The sequence below is a fragment of the Erpetoichthys calabaricus genome, chromosome 8 (assembly GCF_900747795.2).
Source record: "Erpetoichthys calabaricus chromosome 8, fErpCal1.3, whole genome shotgun sequence".
Lineage (NCBI taxonomy): Eukaryota > Metazoa > Chordata > Cladistia > Polypteriformes > Polypteridae > Erpetoichthys > Erpetoichthys calabaricus.
The window spans coordinates 172,170,976-172,194,327 of NC_041401.2; the positions used below are offsets into that span (position 1 = coordinate 172,170,976).

At 37.9% G+C, this 23,352-nt stretch overlaps 1 protein-coding gene across 2 annotated transcripts in view; it reads left to right on the forward strand.

The window, feature by feature from the left end:
• Window positions 1-22,225, forward strand: part of pgd (phosphogluconate dehydrogenase) — a 43,296-nt gene extending 21,071 nt beyond the window's left edge. Inside the window, exons 8-14 of one of the 2 annotated variants that reach the window (XM_028807819.2) lie at window positions 111-300; window positions 11,967-12,097; window positions 14,306-14,439; window positions 18,640-18,739; window positions 19,853-19,975; window positions 21,825-21,972; window positions 22,097-22,225. In XM_028807819.2, the coding sequence (XP_028663652.2) occupies window positions 111-300; window positions 11,967-12,097; window positions 14,306-14,439; window positions 18,640-18,739; window positions 19,853-19,975; window positions 21,825-21,944 (798 nt within the window). In that variant the 3' untranslated portion in view covers window positions 21,945-21,972; window positions 22,097-22,225. Of the gene's footprint in view, window positions 1-110; window positions 301-11,966; window positions 12,098-14,305; window positions 14,440-18,639; window positions 18,740-19,852; window positions 19,976-21,824 lie in introns of both variants that reach the window. The other variant, XM_028807817.2, reaches the window with a different exon arrangement.
• Window positions 22,226-23,352: the final 1,127 nt, after the last annotated feature.

The window sequence follows — 23,352 nt, forward strand, 5'->3', positions numbered from 1 at the left end:
ATCACATAAAAGTTATGTGTATATAAAGTTATGTGGTGAGAGTCTTCTCTTCACACCTTGCTAGTTTGTAAAACAGGAACTTTATTTGTTTTTAATTTTGTGTTTTTTAGGCTTTTGAAGATTGGAACAAGACTGAACTGGATTCATTCTTGATCGAAATCACCGCCAATATCTTGAAGTTTCGGGATACTGATGGCAAATACTTGCTACCTAAAATCAGGGACACTGCAGGACAGAAGGGCACAGGAAAGTGGACGGCAATCTCTGCACTTGAGTATGGCACACCTGTCACTTTAATTGGTGAGTAAACAAATAGACTGTAGGTAAGGGCGAGGCCTGATAAGGGCATAGGTGGGCCCAAGACTGCAGGCAGGTAACTGGCATGTATTGATGATTCTTGGAAAGACCGGAGTTGTTGTAGTGTAATGACTTATCACCAATGATTTAACTTCACATGTTTGGCTTTTTTTGCTGGGGAGGGGAATTTTAAAACACTCAATGCAAGAAGTAAATTTTCAGATATACAGTGAATTCAAAAACTATTCCGATCCCTTCATTTTCTGCCCACTTTTCATTGTAGATTTAACTTTCAATGGATTAATATGCCATTTGTGCCCTTCAGTCTATACTCAATAACCCACAATGACAAAGAAAAAAGTTTTCAGAAAGGTCTGCAAATTAATTAAAAGTTAAAATCTGAAATCCCTCATTCATGTAAGTATTCAGACCCTTTACAGTGGCACGCTGGATTGTGTTCAGACACATCCTGTTTGCTGTAATTCTCTGAGATGTTTCTACATCTTGACTGGAGTCCACCTGTGGCAAACTGAATTGATTGGGCATCGTTTATAAAGGCACACACCTGTGTATAGAAGGTCCCACAATTCGTGTTGCATCTCAGAACAAAAATGAAGCCATTAAGTCCGAGGAACTCTCTGTGGACCTCCATGATAAAATTGTGGTGAGGCATAGATCAGGGCAAGGGTATAAAACCATTTTTTTATGCATTCACAGCAACACAGTGGCCTGAATAATTCTCAGATAGATGAAGTTTGGAACCACCAGGGCTCTTCCTAGAGTTGCCCGGCTTATCAGATTAACCACACAGCCATAAAGGATATTGGTCATGGAGGCAACCAAGACCCCAAAGGTTGCAAAAACATATCCTCAGAAGGCCTCTCTGCTGAGATAGGAGAATCTTTTGAAAGAGCGGTCATCTCTGGAGCACTCCATCAATCGGGTGTTTATGGTTGCATAACTAGACAGTAGCCACTCTTGAGTAAAAGGCATAGGACAGTTTGATGGATTCTGATTAGATAAAAATTGAGCTCTTTTGGGCAGAATTCTAAGCACTGTGTTTGGCAAAATCCAGGCACTGCTTATCACCTGCCTAATGCCTTCCCTACAGTGAAGCATGATGGTGGCAGCATCATGGAGTGGGTTTGCTTCTCAGTGATGGGGATGGATAGATTGGTGAGAATTAAATGGAATGATAAACACAGAAAAATTAGAGAGAGGTCCTTGAAGAAAACCTGTTCCAGAGTTCATGTGACCTCAGACTGGTGTGACGGTTCAGCTTTTAGCAATATAGTAAACCAAATGATATAGCCAAGACAACATTGGAGTGGCATCAGGATAAGTCTTGGATTGTTCTTGAGTTGCACAACCAAAACCCAAATATAAACTCCATAGAACATCTATGGAGAGACCTGAACATGGTAGTTTACAGATGCTTCTCATCCAGTGTAATGGAGCTTTAAAAGATCTGACAAGAAGGATAGGATAAACTGCCCAAATCCAAGTGTGCAACAATTGTGGAGACCTACCCAAAAAGACTCGGAGCTGGAATTGCTGCCAAAGGGGATTCTACAAAGCACTAAATTTAAGGGTTTGAATACTAATGTGAATTTTTTGATTTTTAATAAATTTGCAAAACTTTCTGAAAACGTGCTTTTGCTTTTTCATTATGGATTATTGAGTGCAGAGCTATGGGCAAAAATAGATGGATACTTTATTAATCCCCAAGGGGAAATTCACATACTCCAGCAGCAGCGTACTGATAAAAACAATATTAATTAAAGAGTGATAAAAACACAGTGCACTCTCCACCTTGCACTTTTTAACTTGCGACTGAGGTATAACAGTCAATGACTTTGAATAATGTTACCGTTTACCCCCCCATGGAATTGAAGAGTCGCATAGTGTGGGGGAGGAACGATCTCCTCAGTCTGTCAGTGGAGCAGGACAGTGACAGCAGTCTGTCACTGAAGCTGCTCTTCTGTCTGGAGATGACACTGTTTAGTGGATGCAGTGGATTCTCCATGATTGACAGGAGCCTGCTGAGCGCCCGTCGCTCTGCCATGGATGTCAAATTGTCCAGCTCCATGCCTACAATAGAGCCTGCTTTCCTAGCCAGTTTGTCCAGGTGTGAGGCGTCCTTCTTCTTTATACTGCCTCCCCAGCACACCATAAAATAAAATGGCATATGTATCCATTTTAAATGAAATCTGCAACACAAAGTGTGCTGAAAATGAAGAATTTTGAACAGTTTCAGTATATACCACGGAATATTGTATGTTTTAGTGAGACGTTATACATGGAATGTGCATATGATTTAATTACATAGTGCATTCAATGATTCAATGGGTTGGGGGGGGTGGGCAGGAGAATGCAGTCACCCCATTAACTGTGCCCATGTTTGTAGCTCAATACACACAGTCCCAATGAATAAGGAGAACAAAAAAAAAAAGAGAGAGAGAGAAGTGTCCGCCAAGTCCATCCTTCCAGCCTAGTATAATGTTAAAATGTAGAGGGAATATTCAATTTTGCATACTATGTTACTAAAACAAATCCTACATAAAAGGTAATATTCTCATCAAAAGTGTTTATTTTTTTAAGGCCATAGCTAATGTAAATATGTTAATAATCAACAAATAATAATTTAAGTCAATCCCATCCTAACCAACTCTCCTTTCCTCATCACTTATCTTTAAAACAAAGAAACATTCTGTGTGACTTCAATTATGCATTTGGTTTATTTCAAATTTAGTTTGAGAGATGTTATTTCAATGTTTTATTTTTATATACGGTTATTTTTTCTTTTATATGTCCAATAGGCACTCACGGTGGCAAGTAGATCCTCGGTAATTGGAACAAACCACAGAATCAAACGTTTGTCTGTGGCTTATGCCTGAGTGAGCTGTTTATAAATACAACTTTGTGGTCATTTGAGCAAATTTGCACCCCACATCACATGCATTCCTTTTACAAAATATTTAATGAACCAAAATGAGGTATTTGTCTTTTTTGATGAAGTTAATTTAAAAAATGAAAAATGCTTTAACTTTCAAAACGGTTAACCCAATCCCTAAACGTACTCCAATGTTACTTTGGAAATGCCAAGTACACGTTTTCTAACTTTATTTAAAAAAAAAAAAAAAAAGTGTTCTTTTTGCCCCACACTCAATAAAAAACAGACAATCTAAAAACAAGCAAAGCTTTCTGTCATTTAAAATATATTTAATTGTGCTTATGTAGTTTTTTTTCCATTTCCAAGTTTTAAATGTATTAATGTACATTTGATTTACTTTATATTGTAGACAGTTTAAGATAGTTGACATGCGATGTGATGTAAATTTTGTAGCAATACTGTTTCTCTTAAAAATGAAATTTTTTTTGTGGTTCTTCGGCCACAAACCCCCATGCCAAAATGTCCAATATTGCCCATGACCACACAGAATTTATCTTTACTATCCAAACTTTTTTGGAGCATGTATTTATTTTACATTGTGGCCAACCAGGAACGTTTATCTACTCATTCTGGGGTTGGGCAGTGTTACTGAGTAGCATGTTTGTCCCTCCATCTCCTTCACTTTCATGATTCCGCTAGCTACAGAAAATGACCTAGTTGTTCCATCAGTAGAAGAACTTGAGACAATAATCCGTCAGGCCCAACAAAGTTTTCTGTGCCAAGCTGATGAAAAAATCAGGAATTCCCTATATTCTCTTTAGTTTCAATCTCATTAAAGATAAATCGGTCCAGAACACATTTTGACAGCTTTGAGTTACTGCAGCAGGTTTACTGAGCTGGCTAGTGTAGTACAATTGCATGTAATCTGGTGTCCAGTGGCTTGTCAAGCTGTTTACAGACATGGCTGTAATAATAACTTCATGATGCTTTTACGACTGTCAGAGCTATAGGCTTGTGTTTTCATTGTTATTTATTATTATAGTGCCATTCCCATCAATTCAAAGCACTAAGTGACACCACAGTATAAACTCTGTCATTGCACCTGTTTACTGTAAAAGCTAATCCTGGCATTGAGGTGAAGTGGACACTCTGTTCTCTCCCAGAGCAGGCAGTAAATTGCTCTAGATTAAATTATCAATCGGCCATTTTTATTATTATTATTTTTTTTAAACAAAGCCTTTCACAGCAAACAACATTGCTGGGTTGTGTAAAATAACCTGAAACATATACTATGAGAGAAGAAGAACAGCAAGGTAGATTAGAAGATTCAAACTAACCGTTAATGAGTGGGAACTGCAGACATCCTGTGCTGATCCCGTGTTAAGGGCATTAAGGCAGAATTTGAAACAATAAAGTAAATGTACACATCAGTCATGTGGAAACAATCTTTGATAGAAGGCATTGAAGAGTGGGCTGGGCGTCGGCGGAGCAGTTGTAATGAAGTCACCTTTCAAAGTATTTAATACAAGACTAGTAATAAATCCATCCATTGTCTGATGCCCCCCTTTCCAACTCAAGATGATGGACTTGATCTTCAGCTGGCATATTCTAGTATGACAGTACAGTCAAGAAGATGTAGGTGCTCTCCTCGAACGTGAACGCAAAGATTTGAAGAAGTTGTAACATTTCATGTATTCCCAGCATATCTATTGCCGTTCTCTGATTTGGCTTTGCAACCTTTACCTAGCTCATCTCCTGCAGCCCAACATTAGTAGCATCAGTACAGTGGTTATTCATCTGCACAATGTGGTCTACTAAAATAAAATCACTTTGGAATGGTCAGAAGAGTTTTAAGTGAGTCCTATTTCTCTTAATATTGCATACTTGAATATATGGCCTGCAAATCGTTCATATTTGTAAGTAATTTTACCAGCATTTCAAATGCTGTATGGCATGGTGATGAATAATCTATTTACTGATGCTCTCTGTGTCACCAAAAGAAGCCTTTGCTAAGGTCTTCTTACATAAGCGGCAATAAGTAATAGATGCATTTTTGCTGTACCTAAATTAAAGTGTTACTGAATCATTTCCATTAGTTTTAGCACATATACTCATACAGTACAATGGCAAATTACCAAAAAAAAATCCTGACCCACATGAGCAAAAATCTTTTTTTCAAGGGAGAGAGAGATTGTGTGTAGGATATTCCTAAAACATAAGTTTTTGTTTCCGAATTATCACTCGGTGAATCCTATGAGGTGTCAGCTGTGCACATGGCTGAAAGGCCACACGCAGTAGAGCTCAGCCTGCAGATTCACAGTGACTCGCATTTATTGGTGCAATCTGCTGAGTCATGCTCATTCTGTGAATGGCATTTGTTCCTTTTATGCGCTTGGCTTTCAGGAAACGAGAATCGACACTGCTGCTTCTTGAACTATGTTGATTTTCCGCCATCTTTGGCAGTGGAGCTGTTTGGCCTGCTGTATCTTCTGCTCTGATTCTTTTCCCTATATTTTCTCAATGCCAGTTAGCATTGATGCTTGTCTTTTGTTCTCCCAAGGACCATATTTGATCTCTGCCATGCTATTTGTATTTTACTGTGTTGTTTTTCCCCAGAAGTAATTACTGACTTTTGTGAAAAACAGAAAGTGAAGTGCTAGATCATTTTTTCAAATGATAGGTTGTGTGTTTTGTGCAGTGCAGTAAATGGACTCCTTTGTGACACTGCAGATCTATTCTGCCCTAAGAAACACTATCTTAGAAATGTGTAGATATCTTTTAGTTACAAATCTCTATCACATCAATTAGGGCACCAATCAAAACTGTGTATGGATTTTCAAAAGTTATATGGGTGTACAACACAAAACAGTGTGGAGTGCCCGCCATATATGTCATGCTGCTTTATTGTATACACCTATTTCTGTGCCTGTTGGTCACAAGTTCAATATAATGCATGCTTTTGACTGTGCCCCTCGTTTACTCCTTGCCATGGTCTATTCCTGTTGTTTGAAATTGCCTGACAAACTTTAATTGCAGGGCACTCACATACTGCTTGGAGGGGTAGGTGTATATCAAAGGGTATTTGAGTCTTTTCAGCCCTGCATGCCTGTCTTAAACTGAGAATTCTAGTATGTGTTGTTCTGTAAGAACATGATGGTGCATATTCAAGGTTTTTTATAGCTTGGATTTTACTCAGTTGTGCAATTCTCCTGTTTTCACAGAGAGAAAAGAATCAATAACTGAATGTGGGTTTTAGATTATCAGAATGTATTTAATGCTAACATTCATGAAGAATGTTAGAAAAAAACAAAAACAAACAGGCTTACATTGTAGTTTGTGTAAAAGAAATTCTGAACTTCTGTTTCAAGTGGGCATAAATTTCAGTTTCTGGTCATATACAAAACAAACAAGCACTAGTTAATTTCTGCGTTTAAAAAAACATCTTTACAAACCAACGTAATAAAAGTAGTCATCAGTCAATCAGGCATTTTCCAACCCGCTATATCCTAAAACAGGGTCATGGGCGTCTGCTGGAGCCAATCCCAGCCAGCACAGGGCGCAAGGCAGGAACAAACCCTGGGCAGGGCGCCAGCCCACTGCAGGGCACACACATGCACATACCAGGGACAATTTAGGATCGCCAATGCACCTAACCTGCATGACTTTGGACCATGGGAGGAAACCGGAGCACCCGGAGGAAACCCACGCAGACACGGGGAGAACATGCAAACTCCACGCAGGGAGGACACAGGAAGCAAACCCAGGTCTCCTTACTGTGAGGCAGCAGTGTTACCACTGCACCACCGTGGCGCCCAATAAAAGTAGTGTGTGGCATATTTAAAACCAGCAGAAAGTACAAGTTAAACACCAAATCCCAAGATCCAACCAGGCACACTAGTTGCTTGGAGAAATGATCTAAAATTAATGATTAAGATCTGCGTAGATTAACCAATTTCAAATGGGGAGGGAAAGGCACAGTAACATGGAAATATTGCAGTTTTGATTAAAGGCTGGTAAAGTCCCAAAATGTGAAAAGCCATTACTTTGGGATAGGTTTTATAAGAGGTGGCGATCCTCTGCTCTGCTTAGTTTAAACTTATGTTGATGAAGTGAATGTTGGCTTACATATGCCTTACTGAAAACATGGTGAAATTGATAAAAGCTGATAGCTACTACAGAACATTTGCCAATTATTGCCTAAACTGAAGAAATAATGGGTTACATAATATCATAAAACTTGGCAATAAAATCACTGATACAGTTGAAAACCATGTAGTACATTTGGGAAGTGAGGCCTGTGAACATATGTACAAGGTCCCTCATGAAATTAATGAGGCTGATGTGCTTATGGACCTCACAGACGACCATTTTCAAGAATACTTCTAGATTGGAAGGGCTGATGTGTAATAATGTAGTAATTTTTATAAAACGAGAAAAAAAAGTCTTTAATATCTTTCTCACTATTATGACAGACATCGTATATCAGTTTTAATATATTCATCCCTGCATTTCATGTCAAAACATTAATTCAAATGTCTACAGTACTTTCTGTTGATTTCAAAGAACAAGTTTAGTCTTTCAATACATTTCTATAACATTATTGGGCATGAAGTCTGTGGAGCTACTATATCTTGTCAACACATGATGTTATTTCACATTTGGTTCATTGACGCACCACTCCAAATAAATAAAAGCAAGGTAATTTTTTCCAAAAATATTAAAATAAAACCAGGGTCTATTTATGATGATCAGATGTGTAGATGAGCTTTGCACGGAAGCAGAAGTTTTGTTTTGAATACATTTTTAGGCAATTCATTCAGAAGTAACCAGTCTGGAGATGTCAGTTAATCTAGCTAGTAAATATCTGGCATGTGAAAGGAAAGCCAAGGTATCCAGAATGACACCCATAACAAACATGGGGAGAACATGTAAACTTCACACAGGCAGACCTGGAGTCAAATCTGCTCCACTGTGGAATTTGTTTTTTTTTTTGCCCTGTTATGTACAGTATATTGTGTTTGTAATACCCTTCTTTCATTGCTGCATATATTTTCTTTTTTAGTGTCATAGGCAACCCTAAGTGGTAGTTCCAGGGTCCTTGTGACACATACCTATTAAAACAAATTGAAATGTTTCACTTTTTGCAACCTCACAAGTCAATATTATGTCTTTAATGTCAGAGGAAGTAAACAGACTTTGAGTTTACCTTGACCTTGATTTTGACTACTTTCCTGCCTTGTGATTCGGTCTCTGAATACCGTCTCTGGATTCTAACGGCCTGTTTTCCTTAACTTTTTTTTTTTTTTCTTTTTAACCATTCATGTTTCCAGATGTGGCTGCTAACCTTTGTTCCTGTTTTTGACCATGCAGTGGCTACTAGACTCGCCATGCAAAATCCACAATCATTTGCCATGATACACTAAAAGATAAGAAAGCAGTTTTCAGTGTGAAAACACGCCCAGGAATAGTTAGAACAATCAAGAACCATAATAAAATACAAGTGCAACAAGTAACAAAATCACAGTAATAAATACTTATAATGACAAGTGAGCTTGTGTTGCTCACTTATCTACCAGCCATGTAATCAAAGACCATGTGGGACTGACCCAAATATATTGCCATTGTGAAGGAGGACACACTTTAAGCTCTGCTTTGAGCTATCGATTGAATAGTCGCCATTCAGTTAAGTTATAGATTGGAATTCCCAATTCCTCCATTAAACCAGGCATGTTATGGCAATATACAAAGCCACTGTCAGTTCTAAAGTACTGCAGAAATGCAATTTCTCTGGTTCGAAAGTACGATACCTTTGTTCCTTTTTCAAGTAAGTTTTTCTCACGCAGTCTTGATGCTAGGAGTTCTGAAGCCTTCTTCGATAGTGCCAAATCACTCAACTCATGCTGATCAAATCCCTTACGAACAGAGTCCTCTTCAATTTCAGACTCTTCATCACTGTTGTCACCTAGTTCATCACCATAATCATGTTCTTCAAGAGAGGGTAGTGGTAACGAAAACCAGCACTGGGATTTAATCTGAATGAGCCACTGGGCGCATAGCCGACTAGGATACTCTGTTACATTTATTTTTCTTGTTATATCCTGAAGTTTTCACTATACTGTCACTGAAATGATCTCCTGGCTCTCGCCAAACCATAGGTATACCAAATGGCATCTTATCATGCGTTCCCTTTGTCCACATCCATAAACCCTCAACACACTGTTTGCTCACTTTGTAAGGGGCCCAAGACTTCTCTTGATCACCAAGTTTAACTTTGAAATATGCCAAATAGGCTTGCTTTACAAACGTGCTGATGTTTGCCCTTTGACTGGGAATGGTGAAACTGCCACAGATATAACAAAATGAATCAGAGTTGTTTAGGCACTTGCGACGAGAAACAGCAGAACCAGACATGATCTGAAAAGAGAGGAAATCTGTGTGTAAGTAGAAAAATAGATTTTGCTTATTCACTACATAGAACAGCGCACAATCTCTGACCACTCTGTCATGCGTGTAAATGAATAGCTTATACAAATCCATGCTACAGTAATCGCACTAATATAACCAATAGAGAAAAAACCTGACGTGATGGAAGAAAACTAACTGCACTTTTAGAATCCGCATACCTATTTTAGTGTAAATAAGCTTAAAAATTGAAGTCAACAAAAAATTTGTTCTAAATTGTTCCCCAGTGTAATAGTTGAAGGTGCAAGCAAGAGCCAAACTATCTTCAGTCTCTCCGTAATACACAAAATGCATAAAAGGTGAGTGGTGACAGTAGATAATAATAAAGAAGATGATAAAAAAAGGCTGCTGATGCTTTTTGAGACCATTTAGGGAGAGCTAGCAATGACCTGACACATGTCTTCTTTCCTCTGTTTAGTATTTTTATGTTGTGAAAGGAATGCATTTAGCAAATGATTTTAGAGCCAGCATGGATTACTGATAGACAAATATTAGGCTTTATAAGGCCTACACTAGTTCACTAGGGCTGTTGAGCTTAGAGTTGGGAGTGGTATTAACAGACGAGTGTGAAATGAAGAGTCCAGGAAAAAAGAGAGAAGGTGTTAGCTAGGAAGGAAGTGACACCTTGTATATATGGTGAAAATGGATTAGCAACCCCACATGTTCGGTAGGGTCCACTGTCTGTTTAGTAAGGCAGACTTTAATCATGTCTGAATTTGTTTGATTTGTAATTTTAAACTGTGAAGCAGAGAGGTATATCAAGGAAAAAAATATCTTTGTCCCAAATAGTATGGAGGGCACTGTATAAAATAGAATGTCTGTCTGTATGTATGCTCCCTATACAGTTCTACACTGTGTGTCTGATCTGGACCAAATTCTGCATAGTTGCTCTCTAGGACAATACAGACAAGATAATACTATTAATTCTTTACGTTTATATAGCACTTTTCTCACTACAGTAATCCCTTGCTATATCGCGCTTCGCCTTTCGCGGCTTCACTCCATTGCGGATTTTATATGTAAGCATATTTAAATATATATCGCGGATTTTTCGCTGCTTCGCGGGTTTCTGCGGACAATGGGTCTTTTAATTTCTGGTACATGCTTCCTCAGTTGGTTTGCCCAGTTGATTTCATACAAGGGACGCTATTGGCAGATGGCTGAGAAGCTACCCAGCTTACTTTTCTCTTTCTCTTGCGCTGACTTTCTCTGATCCTGACGTAGGGGGATTGAGCAGGGGGGCTGTTCGCACACCTAGATGATACGGACGCTCGTCTAAAAATGCTGAAAGATTATCTTCACGTTGCTATCTTTTGTGCAGCTGCTTCCTGAAACGACATGCTGCACGGTACTTCGCATACTTAAAAGCTCAAAGGGCACGTATTGATTTTTGACTGTTTGTTTTTCTCTGTCTCTCTCTCTCTATCTCTCCCTGCTCCTGACGGAGGGGGTGTGAGCTGCCGCCTTCAACAGCTTTGTGCCATGGTGCTTCGCATACTTAAAAGCCAAACAGCCCTATTGATCGGTTTGCTTTTTTGTCTGTCTCTCTGACAGCCTGTGCTCCTGACACGCACTCCTTTGAAGAGGAAGATATGTTTGCATTCTTTTAATTGTGAGACGGAACTGTCATCTCTGTCTTGTCATGGAGCACAGTTTAAACTTTTGAAAAAGAGACAAATGTTTGTTTGCAGTGTTTGAATAACGTTCCTGTCTCTCTACAACCTCCTGTGTTTCTGCGTTAATCTGTGACCCAAGCATGACAATATAAAAATAACCATATAAACATATGGTTTCTACTTCGCGGATTTTCTTATTTCGCGGGTGGCTCTGGAATGCAACCTCCGCGATGGAGGAGGGATTACTGTACACAAAGTGCTTTGCAGACTCCACATAGGGAGGACCTGGGACACAAACCTGTATTCTCTTTACTGTGAGGCAGCTACTTTGGAGCCCAAAATTTTGACACATGACTTTGAGTAGTACAGTATACCTTGCTGTTAAGGTGAGAAAACCTCAGTCTTTTTGAACTGCACTATATAGTAAACAATCATTCAAAAGTAAGGATATTTCTAGGAGCCGATTCTTGACCATAAGAGCAAGGAATGAGTGTTTTTTAAAACATACTCTTATTTTGTGCAGGTATATACTTCAGTTAAAGCTTCCTATGAAAAAATGTGTTTTATTACTTAAATTGTACTAATTGCCTTAAAACACCTTTTCATGGTTCTTACTGTGAATGATGCTATGCCGAAGAATGACAAGGCCTGATACGTGTCTCTGCATGTTTTGTTCTTCTCTTTCCACTACTGTGCAGGAGAGGCAGTCTTTGCTAGGTGTCTTTCCTCGTTAAAAGAGGAAAGAGTAGAAGCCAGCAAACATCTCAAAGGACCCAAAGAGGCAGCTTTTAGTGGTGACAAAAAGAAATTTCTAGAAGACATCCGCAAGGTGAGTATGCCACCTTAGCTTAAATTAAACCTGGATGGGGTAGGGCCTACTTGCATACACATTCAAACTTGCATTCATTCAGGGTCAACTTGGGGAAAAGCTGGAGTACCTAGAGAAACACTCTCACAGAAACCTGGCAAAGAGGGAAGTGCAGAGAGATCTCACCTGCAAGTAGAATTAGCCAATCCAGTATCTATTTGAATTTTATTCTCTGGCTCAGTCTTGTGCATGCCATACTGATGGTGACATTGTCTTTTCTTTAGGAATTTAAACGATTAAGGGATAAATGTGTAGTCTGTGTGTTAACTGTATATTCAATTAGAGTTTGTGGTCTTTTTTTTTTTTTTTTTTTTTTTTTTTTAAACTGTTAAGGAGATATTAATCCAATATTAATCATATAGTTGTAAAGGCATCATAAGCAGGATAACCAGTCTGTAAAATGTGAAGAAATGCCCCCAAGTGGCAAGAGTAAATGTTCAGTAGCAAGAGTATAAAGGTCAGTCTAGAATCTAAGCCTGAAACAGTTGTTATGTGACGATAAAAGGAGTTGAGGTACTAGTTTAGCACATGTGCACAGACCTCCTGTGTCCCAACCACACCTGGGAGGGGAAAAAAGTAAGGTATGTCACACCCAGTGCGTTTACTTACACTTCAATGACGTGATTATTCTGAGTAATCTGATTATTAAAATGCCATGTAAACCCTTAATTGCGGTTCGAGAAATTGGGTTATTGACCTTTGAGAAACCTGCTTAACAGAGGTAGATTTCTCCGTGGACCACCTGATCATGTGGCCATGTAAATCCTTCATCGGGTTTCTGTTAAGGATTTGGTTGTCTGCATAGTTGTCACATGCATTTGCTTTGCACATGCTTTCATTAGCCACGGATAATAATGGCAAATAAATTTCCAGAGGTAAATGTTTGGGTAATCGCATTATTACTTTTACTGTCTTAAATAATGTGTCTCAGCATTTCAGAAATTGATACATTTAAGTCAATGATGAACCTATGGTGCTAAACTCTGCAACACAATCTCTAGAGCATTAGTATAACACGTTAAAAGTAACACGCATTGCGTTGTCAGAGTAGTAACAAGTTTTCTAATGAAATACTTATTAATGTAAAAATACCTACGTTCTTATTATTTCAGCAGCACTGGGTGTAAGGCAAGAAGCACACGTGCCATGTCCTTTGCATGGCTCAGTCACATAGCCAAGCAGAAAGAGTATGCTGCTAATATGCTGCTAACAGAAACCCATAAATAGTCAATTTGACTAAACATATTTATAAAACGCAAGAAACTGATCCCAAGTGTCATGCATATTTTCAAGTTCATGGTGCCGATGATGATGTTTAACTCTTTTGACTGGTGTAATGACGTCAACACATTTTGACAAAGAAGATCTACACAAGATTCCTTGGGCATGTAAACACATATTTTTAAGAAACCAGGTTTCTGCCTTAACCTGGTTGTGTGTGCATGTCAACACACTGAATGAAGTGTACTCTTATTGCTTTGTGTGATCTTTGAAAAAGTCATAAATTATTGCTGCAGTGATTGTGGTGCTTTCTTCTTTTGTTTTCTTTGCAGTTTGCCTCCCACTGTTATATCCAAGTTTAATTTTAATCATCATAGAAATGTACTGTTAATGAAGTCATTTTCCCTGAGAATGATTTAGTATATTGAGCATAGTGGGCGTAGATTATTTAAGGAAGTGTTGTGAAAAGACTGCATGTGGGAGTTAGAGAAGTGGAGGACGTGCTGTAGTCTTCATTGTATGCAAAACGCGATTCATTCCTTCTGTGTAGGCTTTACTACAAACGTGTGTTATCTGAAAAAGATGTTCAAATGACAAATAAATATGAAATGGAATAAAGTTGGCATTTTGGGTGAAAGTGTGTATGATAATTAATTGTCCTAGTTTTCACTCCAGCTATCACCTAATAAAATTATTAAAACAAATTAACTGTATCACACATTACAACTAGAAATACCTTGAGATGCAGGGGGAAAACTTTTAAGTTATGTCTTCATTTGGCCTTCTGAACTAGCTTGTTCATGTTTAGTTTTTAAAACATTTCACAAAAAAAAAATGTTTGGATGTCTTATAAATCTGAACATTCTACAAAGAGAATATATAGTTTTATATATATTATTTCTCTTGTCTTTTCTCTACTCACCCTTACAACATTATCATTCTCCTAAGGCTCTCTATGCATCAAAGATCATTTCATATGCCCAGGGATTCATGCTTCTGCGTCAGGCAGCCAAGGAGTTTGGTTGGTCTCTAAATTATGGTGGAATTGCCCTCATGTGGCGAGGTGGATGCATTATCAGAAGGTAGGATGAATTACTGTTTGCTCTGTATTGTGAACATGTAGATTACACACACTACGCAACTTAGCCACAAGATTCTGGGGCTGTCCAGTAGCAGTGCCAACTACATGGTCTGCATGAGGCCAGCAAACAAATGGAAAAAAATGATTTTCTGCATGCCTGTTCTTTACACATCAGCATTCTGTGCTTCTTTGAAACTGGAGCATCATACTGCTGGCATCTTCCCCATGAAGTGGAAGGACCCAATGTGGGTTTTCAAATTTAGTGCAGTCCTCCTCAGCAGTGGGTAAAAATCAAGATAGATGGATAGAACTTGATTTGTCCTCAGGTGGAATTTGGCTTTTTGACAAGCTCATTAAATTAAAAAATAAATAAATAAATACACCAGAATGACTAAAAAGAAAGAGAACCTCTGACTTGGCAGTCACAGTGAAGCATTATATAATGTATTGCCTTTGGTATAAAGGAATCCCAGTAGGATTTCTTGACACACCTGTGCTGAATAATTCATTGGTTACAAGTCCTCAGGGTTTGTGTGTCCGAGTGAGGATATGCAGCATTGTTTTATAATGACCATCAGTTTTGTCTTCATTCTCTCCTCCACTGTGAACTCCAGCGGGTCGAGAGTGTGTCCCATAACTGAGCCTGCCATTTTAAATACTTTATTGATTTAGTGGGCCTATCTTGAAGTAATGTTACCTGTCCAGATCACAACTTTAACACAAGTATAAAAAATTATACTGGCCATCACAGAATTAAAGAATATGTGAAGGATGTCATTGCCTATATTAAAGGAATACAGTCTCCAAAGAAAATGAAGAGCCTACTCTATAATGTCTTATGAATGATGCATTGCTCATGCCGATCTGCTTCTGTTTTTTTTTCCCCCCAAATGGCCTTTGAGCTTTTCATATCTTTTTACTTGCATGTGCTACATGGTCCAGGAAATGTTTGCATTGGAAGTATGAATACACAATTAAAGAATAAAAAGGCAGGCTTCATATTAATGTTGGTAATGATCTTCCAGCCCCTTTTTCCAAGCTGGAAAGTTTAAGGTTTTACACACACAGACAAGTGTACAGAGAGCACCACAGGGCCAGTTGTTCAAGCCCTCACTAGGAAACAGGCAGCACGACGCACAAAGACAATTTTACATGCTGCTACAACAAGTAGTATTTTTCTTGATAAATAATTATCTTGAGCATATGATAGAAAATTTAGGGAAAACCATTTTTAAAAAAGGAAACAAAAGAGAGGTTGTTATAAACATTCTAATCATAAGTTACTGAGGGAGGCTTATTACTTGCTTTGTACAACATCTGGCAGGGCTGTACCCTACTGATGCAGAAACACCACTGGTTAATGGTCAGCTTTTGTATAAAGTTGAATATTATTATAGCATATATTTTATAAAACCTATAGAAATTAACATGTTACTTAACTCTCTACTGGTAGACTTCAAAGCACTTTATAGCTTCAAAGCTTGAATAGCTGATGCATTTTCATTTAAGTAAGGAGAAAATAGAGTATATAGGAGCACAATCGGAGCAGACAGTTCTTCAGTTTCTATTGCACTTATGTTTTCACACAACTGTGTTAAATATTAGCTGTTTTTTCTACTGAGATGCGGTGTTTTTCACACAGACTATTAGTGCTATTTCTCCCTCTATGCTGATCTTCAGACCTCTTGTGAAATTATTTACTAACCTTTTACACATTTAAATACCATGAATTCTTTGTTCAGCACTGAATTATCTGAATTTCCAGTCTCATTTTTTTTTTCCCTTCCGTAATGCCGAACCCCACCCTTTTTGTATGTGGGGTGTATGGGTATCTTCCTGAAGCTGGCCTACCCCGGCGATTTTCATGTTAATTCTGATATTGAAGCCATTCACAGTGTAGGATCTCCTATAAGATGACAAAGTAGTCAAACCGGTGAACCACAGTAATAAATTCATTCTTTTGTTTTTTTGTTGTTTCCTTATGAAACCCCAGAAATTATCTATGACATTCCTGTACTTGCAAAGCGCGTCATCCTGCTGCAATTTTTGCAGTACTGTAGTAGTGAAAATAATAATTACTTTTGATAGCTGCAGAGGATGTGGAGTTTTATATTGCACACACGTCTTATGCTACTACAGCAGCGCAACATGGTGCATATTTGAAATTCCAAAACAAGATATGTTTGTTTGTAGATAATGGTGGGAATTGGGATAGTATTTTGGTAACTGGTGATTCCACCAGCCAGCAATGTCAGTTATTGGGCGTTAAAAGACAGATGTCATATAAAAGAATGCCTTTTTAAAAGCAACATAGGAGCAATTTCAAAGTGTGTATCCAACTTTTTAAAATTGCTTTCTATCGACCCTGACCCAGAGACTGCTCTGTGACTGCAGCATAAGAAATGATTGTTTTCTACTTCCACTAATATCACTTCAGCAGAAATCCAATGATGTCCAGCTTTGCCATTTTCCAGGACTCTAACTTGCTTATGTATATTTAGTGTCATTCTGTGACAGTTATTAATATAATGTAGTTATGCTAATTTATATCTTCCAAGTCTTTATATTTCTACCCAGTGATCTAACACTGCCCTCACATTTGAGTAGGCAACAGGTAGATATTTTTGTTTGCTGTTCTCAAATTCAGTTAACTGTGTCTACTGTCAATAACTGGGAACAGTTAAGTGAAATCCATATACAGTTAGGTCCATAAATATTTGGACAGAGACAACTTTTTTCAAATTTTGGTTCTGTAAGTTACCACAATGAATTTTAAATGAAACAACTCCGATGCAGTTGAAGTGCAGACTTTCAGCTTTAATTCAGTGGGGTGAACAAAACGATTGCATAAAAATGTGAGGCAACTAAAGCATTTTTTTAACACAATCCCTTCATTTCAGGGGCTCAAAAGTAACTGGACAATTGGCTCAAAGGCTATTTCATGGGCAGGTGTGGGCAAGTCCGTCATTATGTCATTATCAATTAAGCATATCGATATCCAAGTCTACCATAAAGAGAAGACTGCATGAAAGTAAATACAGAGGGTGCACTGCAAGGTGCAAGCCACTCATAAGCCTCAAGAATAGAAAGGCTAGATTGGACTTTGCTAAAGAACATCTAAAAAAGCCAGCACAGTTCTGGAAAAACATTCTTTGGACAGATGAAACCAAGATCAACCTCTACCAGAATGATGGCAAGAAAAAAGTATGGAGAAGGCGTGGAACAGGTCATTATCCAAAGCATACCACATCATCTGTAAAACACGGTGGAGGCAGTGTGATGGCTTGGGCGTGCATGGCTGCCAGTGGCACTGGGACACTAGTGTTTATTGATGATGTGACACAGGACAGAAGCAGCCGAATGAATTCTGAGGTGTTCAGAGACATACTGTCTGCTCAAATCCAGCTAAATGCAGTCAAATTGATTGGACGGCGTTTCATGATACAGATGGACAATGACCCAAAACATACAGCCAAAGCAACCCAGGAGTTTATTAAAGCAAAGAAGTGGAAAATTTTTGAATGGCCAAGTCAGTCACCTGATCTTAACCCAATTGAGCATGCATTTCACTTGTTGAAGACTAAACTTCAGACAGAAAGGCCCACAAACAAACAGCAACTGAAAGCTGCTGCAGTAAAGACCTGGCAGAGCATTAAAAAGGAGGAAACCCAACATCTGGTGATGTCCATGAGTTCAAGACTTCAGGCTGTCATTGCCAGCAAAGGGTTTTCAACCAAGTATTAGAAATGAACATTTTATTTCCAGTTATTTAATTTGTCCAGTTACTTTTGAGCCCCTGAAATGAAGGGATTGTGTTAAAAAAATGCTTTAGTTGCCTCACATTTTTATGCAATCGTTTTGTTCACCCCACTGAACTAAAGCTGAAAGTCTGCACTTCAACTGCATCTGAGTTGTTTCATTTAAAATTCATTGTGGTAATGTACAGAACCAAAATTAGAAAAAAGTTGTCTCTGTCCAAATATTTATGGACCTAACTGTATATCGAAGTATGGTAAACATTAACATTGTAAAGGAGCTGTAGCAGCTCACCGCACATCAGCAAGTGCTTTTCACAGTCCCAACAATTCTGAAGTATTTTTCAGTGCAATTAATAAATTTTATTTTATAGTATTCTGAGCACGGGTAGTTTTGAATTACTTACTCATAAAAGCTTAATAATCGTTTCTTTGTTTTTTAATAGTGTTTTCTTGGGTAAAATAAAAGAAGCATTTGAAAGGAATCCAGACCTTGAGAACCTCCTTCTGGATGACTTCTTCAAAAAAGCTGTGCAGGACTGTCAGGTGTGATAATCTGTATTAAATCTGTGTGCACCCTGTCTGGGTACTCTGTGTTGTGTTTTAGTTCTTCCTAAAACTGATATTGAGTACCCCTTTGGAAAACCCACTTTAACCAAAATTTCACAAAACAAATACAATTTCATGTTGGTTATTTACCACCTGTGAAAACCAAAGCTGAGCACATCCCATTTTATGATTCCCACAGAGTTGTGTTGTAAGCCAAGCATGCAGCACGGTCAAGAGCACATACCCTTAAAATGCTGGCAAGAAGAAATGTAGACGCTGACAACCAAAAAATACTCCCACAATGACACATCTCTGATCTTACAAACACACTAGTGTGAATAAAGTTAGTATTTTTAAAGTTTGATTTTCCAGTCTCCAGAGAATATTGCCATCTACTTGTTGATAGCTGTATCTTTGTTAACTCAAGAAGACACAGTATTGCTATTACCTGTCTGAGGACTTTTCCTGTGGAGCAATCTTGTGTATGTTGACTTTGGTGTCTGCAGCATCTGTAGTATGCATTTAAAAGCCTTTACTGGAGTCCCTCAACTGTAACCATCTAGAACCCTGTTGTTTAGCCCATTTTGGTATTGCTTGTCCATGTTTACTGAAAATATTTCCTAGTCCTAATACATTTACCTTATTACATATAAAAGCAACCTAACTGGCATTGATGGCGCAATCTGGACTGTAATCAGTATGTCCTAGTGGTCAATAAGCTGTTAGTGGTTGTACATTTCCCAATCCTGGCTTGCCCTTTATCCATGAACGAGTCACTTAGCCTGCTGATACTACATTAATAAAAAATCATATTTTTTCAACAGTCATACTGTATGTCTCTGCTTATAGGATTTCTTCCTGGGCCCAGTCCTTTTTTTTTTTTTTTTTTTCTTTTCTGCTGGAATTCATCATTTTTTTTTTTTTTCACTATCTACTTTTCTTTTAGTTCTTTTTAATAAAGAATTGTGCCAGGATAACCAATGCTTGGTTTTAAAGTCATCATGACATGGCACACTTGCCTAATCCAGATTGTTTAACAAAAGGCTGAATCACGTAAAGACGCATTTCTTGCACAGAGATGTTGAAATTCTGTGTTTTCTTTTGATTCAGGAGTCTTGGCGGCGTGTAATAAGCACAGGTATCCAGTTTGGGATCCCCATGCCATGCTTTGGAACAGCCCTGTCCTTCTTCGATGGGTACAGACATGATATGCTACCTGCTAACATGCTGCAGGTAAGAAATGGAAGGCTTCATTATATCAACACAGTTCTTCAGAAATCCATTTAAAACTTTTGTACTCTTATTTTTTTTAATGCTTATTAGTTTTAGTGCTGTCAAAGCAGGAGGCATTTCAATCATAAATTTATTTCAAATAAATGCAAAAGAAAGTGTGTCTTTTCTTCACTAGCTCACTGATTTAGTTACAATTTTGGATCGAAATTAAAACATATCTTATCAAATAGTTAAATGGCTAAGTGATAGCTATCATGCTGAGATATTCATTTTATGTGATCCCTTTCATAATATATTCTATCCCAAAGACTATTTTTTAGATATTACATGACAGAACCTTCTTGAAATAGCCTATTTTTATAATAAAAGTAAGAGGCTCAGTTAATTTTGACTTGTGCAAGGCCACAGTGTGAATCGGCAGTAAAGACTGAATCTACACAGAAACACTGGAAAATTTTACTAGCAACAGAAAACCAGTAAACAATTTAATTTGTCCAATTTTTATATCCTTACGTTTTTAAAAGCTTTTAGTGCATGTGTTTTAAATACGTTTGTTGGTAGTTTATTTCATTTTGCATGGTTTCTAGTGCTGCTGTGTCTTATATCTTGTGGTGATCTGGCACTCCAGATACAGTCTTAAGTGTGAATGAATCAGTCTGGTTTCTTGTTGTGCAACACCGTTGATGAATGCACCATCACAAAGCACTTTACACATCAAACAAGTGTAACATTCAAAATAAACAGTAAATACAATACACCATGAATCACAGACTTAAACAATAAAATATTTGTTTTTGACCAGCTTGTTATACTTCTTATCCCATTGGTACATCCAAGTCTAAACTTTCACAATGGTGTGTGTTGCCTGCTGAACTTGATGGGGCACTTGCTGCATTGGTCACCTTCATTACTGTACATATGGGAAGTCACAGTGAGAAAGCAGCTGCTGGTGTCACGTACCTGACAAGAAATTAAACTCAAAAAGAGTCCAAACAGCAGGTCACTTTGCCATATTCAACAGTCTTTAACTATATATAAACACATGTTTCCTTTTTAAATTTTGTCTTCATTGCCTAGAGCAGTGGTTCTCAAGTTCAGACTTGGGTGGGGGCCGCGGTTTATTCCAACCACCTTCTTCTTTTGAGTTGAGTTTTTCCTTAATTAATCATTCTGTTATTTCATCGTTTTTGTGTCAGTCTAGAAACAAACATGGTATTTAAAGTTTTAATAGAAAGGCAGTGAGCATTTGTTTGTTAAGCAGGAATGAATTAATTTTCATTTTCTTTTAAGGTTTTGCTCCCTTTTATAAACATTTTGGTTAAATATGCCACAAGCAGCCACTCCATTTTAGGGTTCAGTATTGTTTGCACCCGTGTCTGCTTCACTCTTTTTGTTGTTACTATTCACATACAATTAACCAAGAAAATGTCACAGAAAAAGTTAAATATGAGAGAATAATAAAAGATTTTAGTCCTTAATCTTTCTAAATTTTTATATATGGGCCATTAAATGTCTTATCGCTATGTTGATAATGAATATAGAATTGAATTGAAAAAGCCCAGCAACTTAAACAAAGAGATCTATTAAAAGTAAGAATGACTCAGATTTTTTTTTATTTTTTTTTTTTACTGGTTGGAACAAAAACTTGCAACCACAGGGGTCCCCCTTGACTGAACTTGAGAACTACTGGTTTAAAGGATAATAATGCAGTGTCAAAGTAAACTGATTAAATTCCTTTCAGCATTTGCCTTCCTCTAGGTCATTGCAATCCATCTTGTATTTATAAATGTGATTCGGCTAAAAGCCTGCCTTAAGACTGAGCTCATTATTTCTTTTTCCTCTTCTACAGGCGCAAAGAGACTACTTTGGTGCGCATACATATGAACTGTTATCAAAACCTGGAGTGTACATCCACACGAACTGGACAGGACATGGTGGCACCGTATCATCATCTTCTTACAATGCTTGAACCACTGAACCAAGAACTCCTAAGACAGGTGACCAGCAGAAGCTGGAGATACTATAGATATATAATATAAAATACCTTACCATCTACTTGTTGATACTCCGCTTAAAGTATTTTCTTAAATAGTGAACTAAGGCATATATTTTATTTTTTAGGATTCTTTCAACCTGCTCTCATTAGACACCCACCTGATGTATTTTTTCCAATCATGTGTATGGGCTCACAGATGGAGTGCACTTATTAGAGTCATGAAAGTAAAATAAAAACTGAACTTCCTTTTTAAACCGGTGTCTGTCACATGTTCCTTTCTATCTTGATTGCTAACTTGTTTATATGTTCTTGAAATGTAAGAGGTTTGGAAACGAATGAAAAATTCCATAATGTTTCTTAGACCCAAAAGGGAAGACAAAAGATTATATATAAAACATAACAAAGATATTGAAATGAAAAACAATGTAAATCTCCGTTCTTCCATTGAGGTCCCTATCATAGTTCTTTGCTCCTCACGCTCCCTATAACCAGTTTGCTATCCTATTTCTGAATGCACTACCATCCTCTTTGTTCAGCCTTTGTCTCCGATCACATCCTGAATTCCACTGTGGTTTTGGCAGATAGCCAGGGATTATTTCCAAGACATTAAATAAACTGTTTTTTTTTTTCCCCTGAGGCATTGTCCGGAATCACTCTTGGAGTCACAAATGTGCCTAGAACACCCTGAGAGACATTTTAACAGAGCTGTTTTTGTCTGTTTCAGGTGTTCCTATTTGTAGGTCCAGGCAGCCTGCTACCGTAGACATTATCATCCTACCTGTCCAATGTAGGAATGCTTTGCTGTAATTTTGTGGACTTTCTCTTTCTGCCAGTTCTCCTTCATGTGTTTGTTCATTGCTTCCTTATAAAGAGCCTCCTTTTCAGCACGTTTTATTACGTAGACCTGAATAGTGTATCCCAAGTCCCCACTATGACCTCATACTTACATTTAGCAGCCTTCTATAAACCAACACAAGCAGAAGACGAGGTTTACACCTTTATTTGTACTGTACATTATAGTTTAGACATTCTCTAACTTAAGATTCCAAAATGTGCCCGAAGCAGAAACAACGTAATAAGTGTGGTAAATAATATCAATACTACCTGGATATGTAGCAGTTTGTCTTTGCTAGGAGTTTAGGTACCCAGTATGCCTAGACTGCCAGGTGGTTCTTAGCCTTTGGAAGCTAGTTGTTGTCTGATCCTGTGTGCCTTCTGGATGAAATGGTTGAGTCCCTGTCTTACTCCGTCTGCGATCCTGCTTGGCCTGTAAATGGATGGAATGACCAAGCTTCTGGCCCTCTCTTAGCCTGAATTTAGGATGATGCTGTGCTTCCTTGATGTAAATACTGGGCTAATGGGATGTTGTAGTGATGGGGCA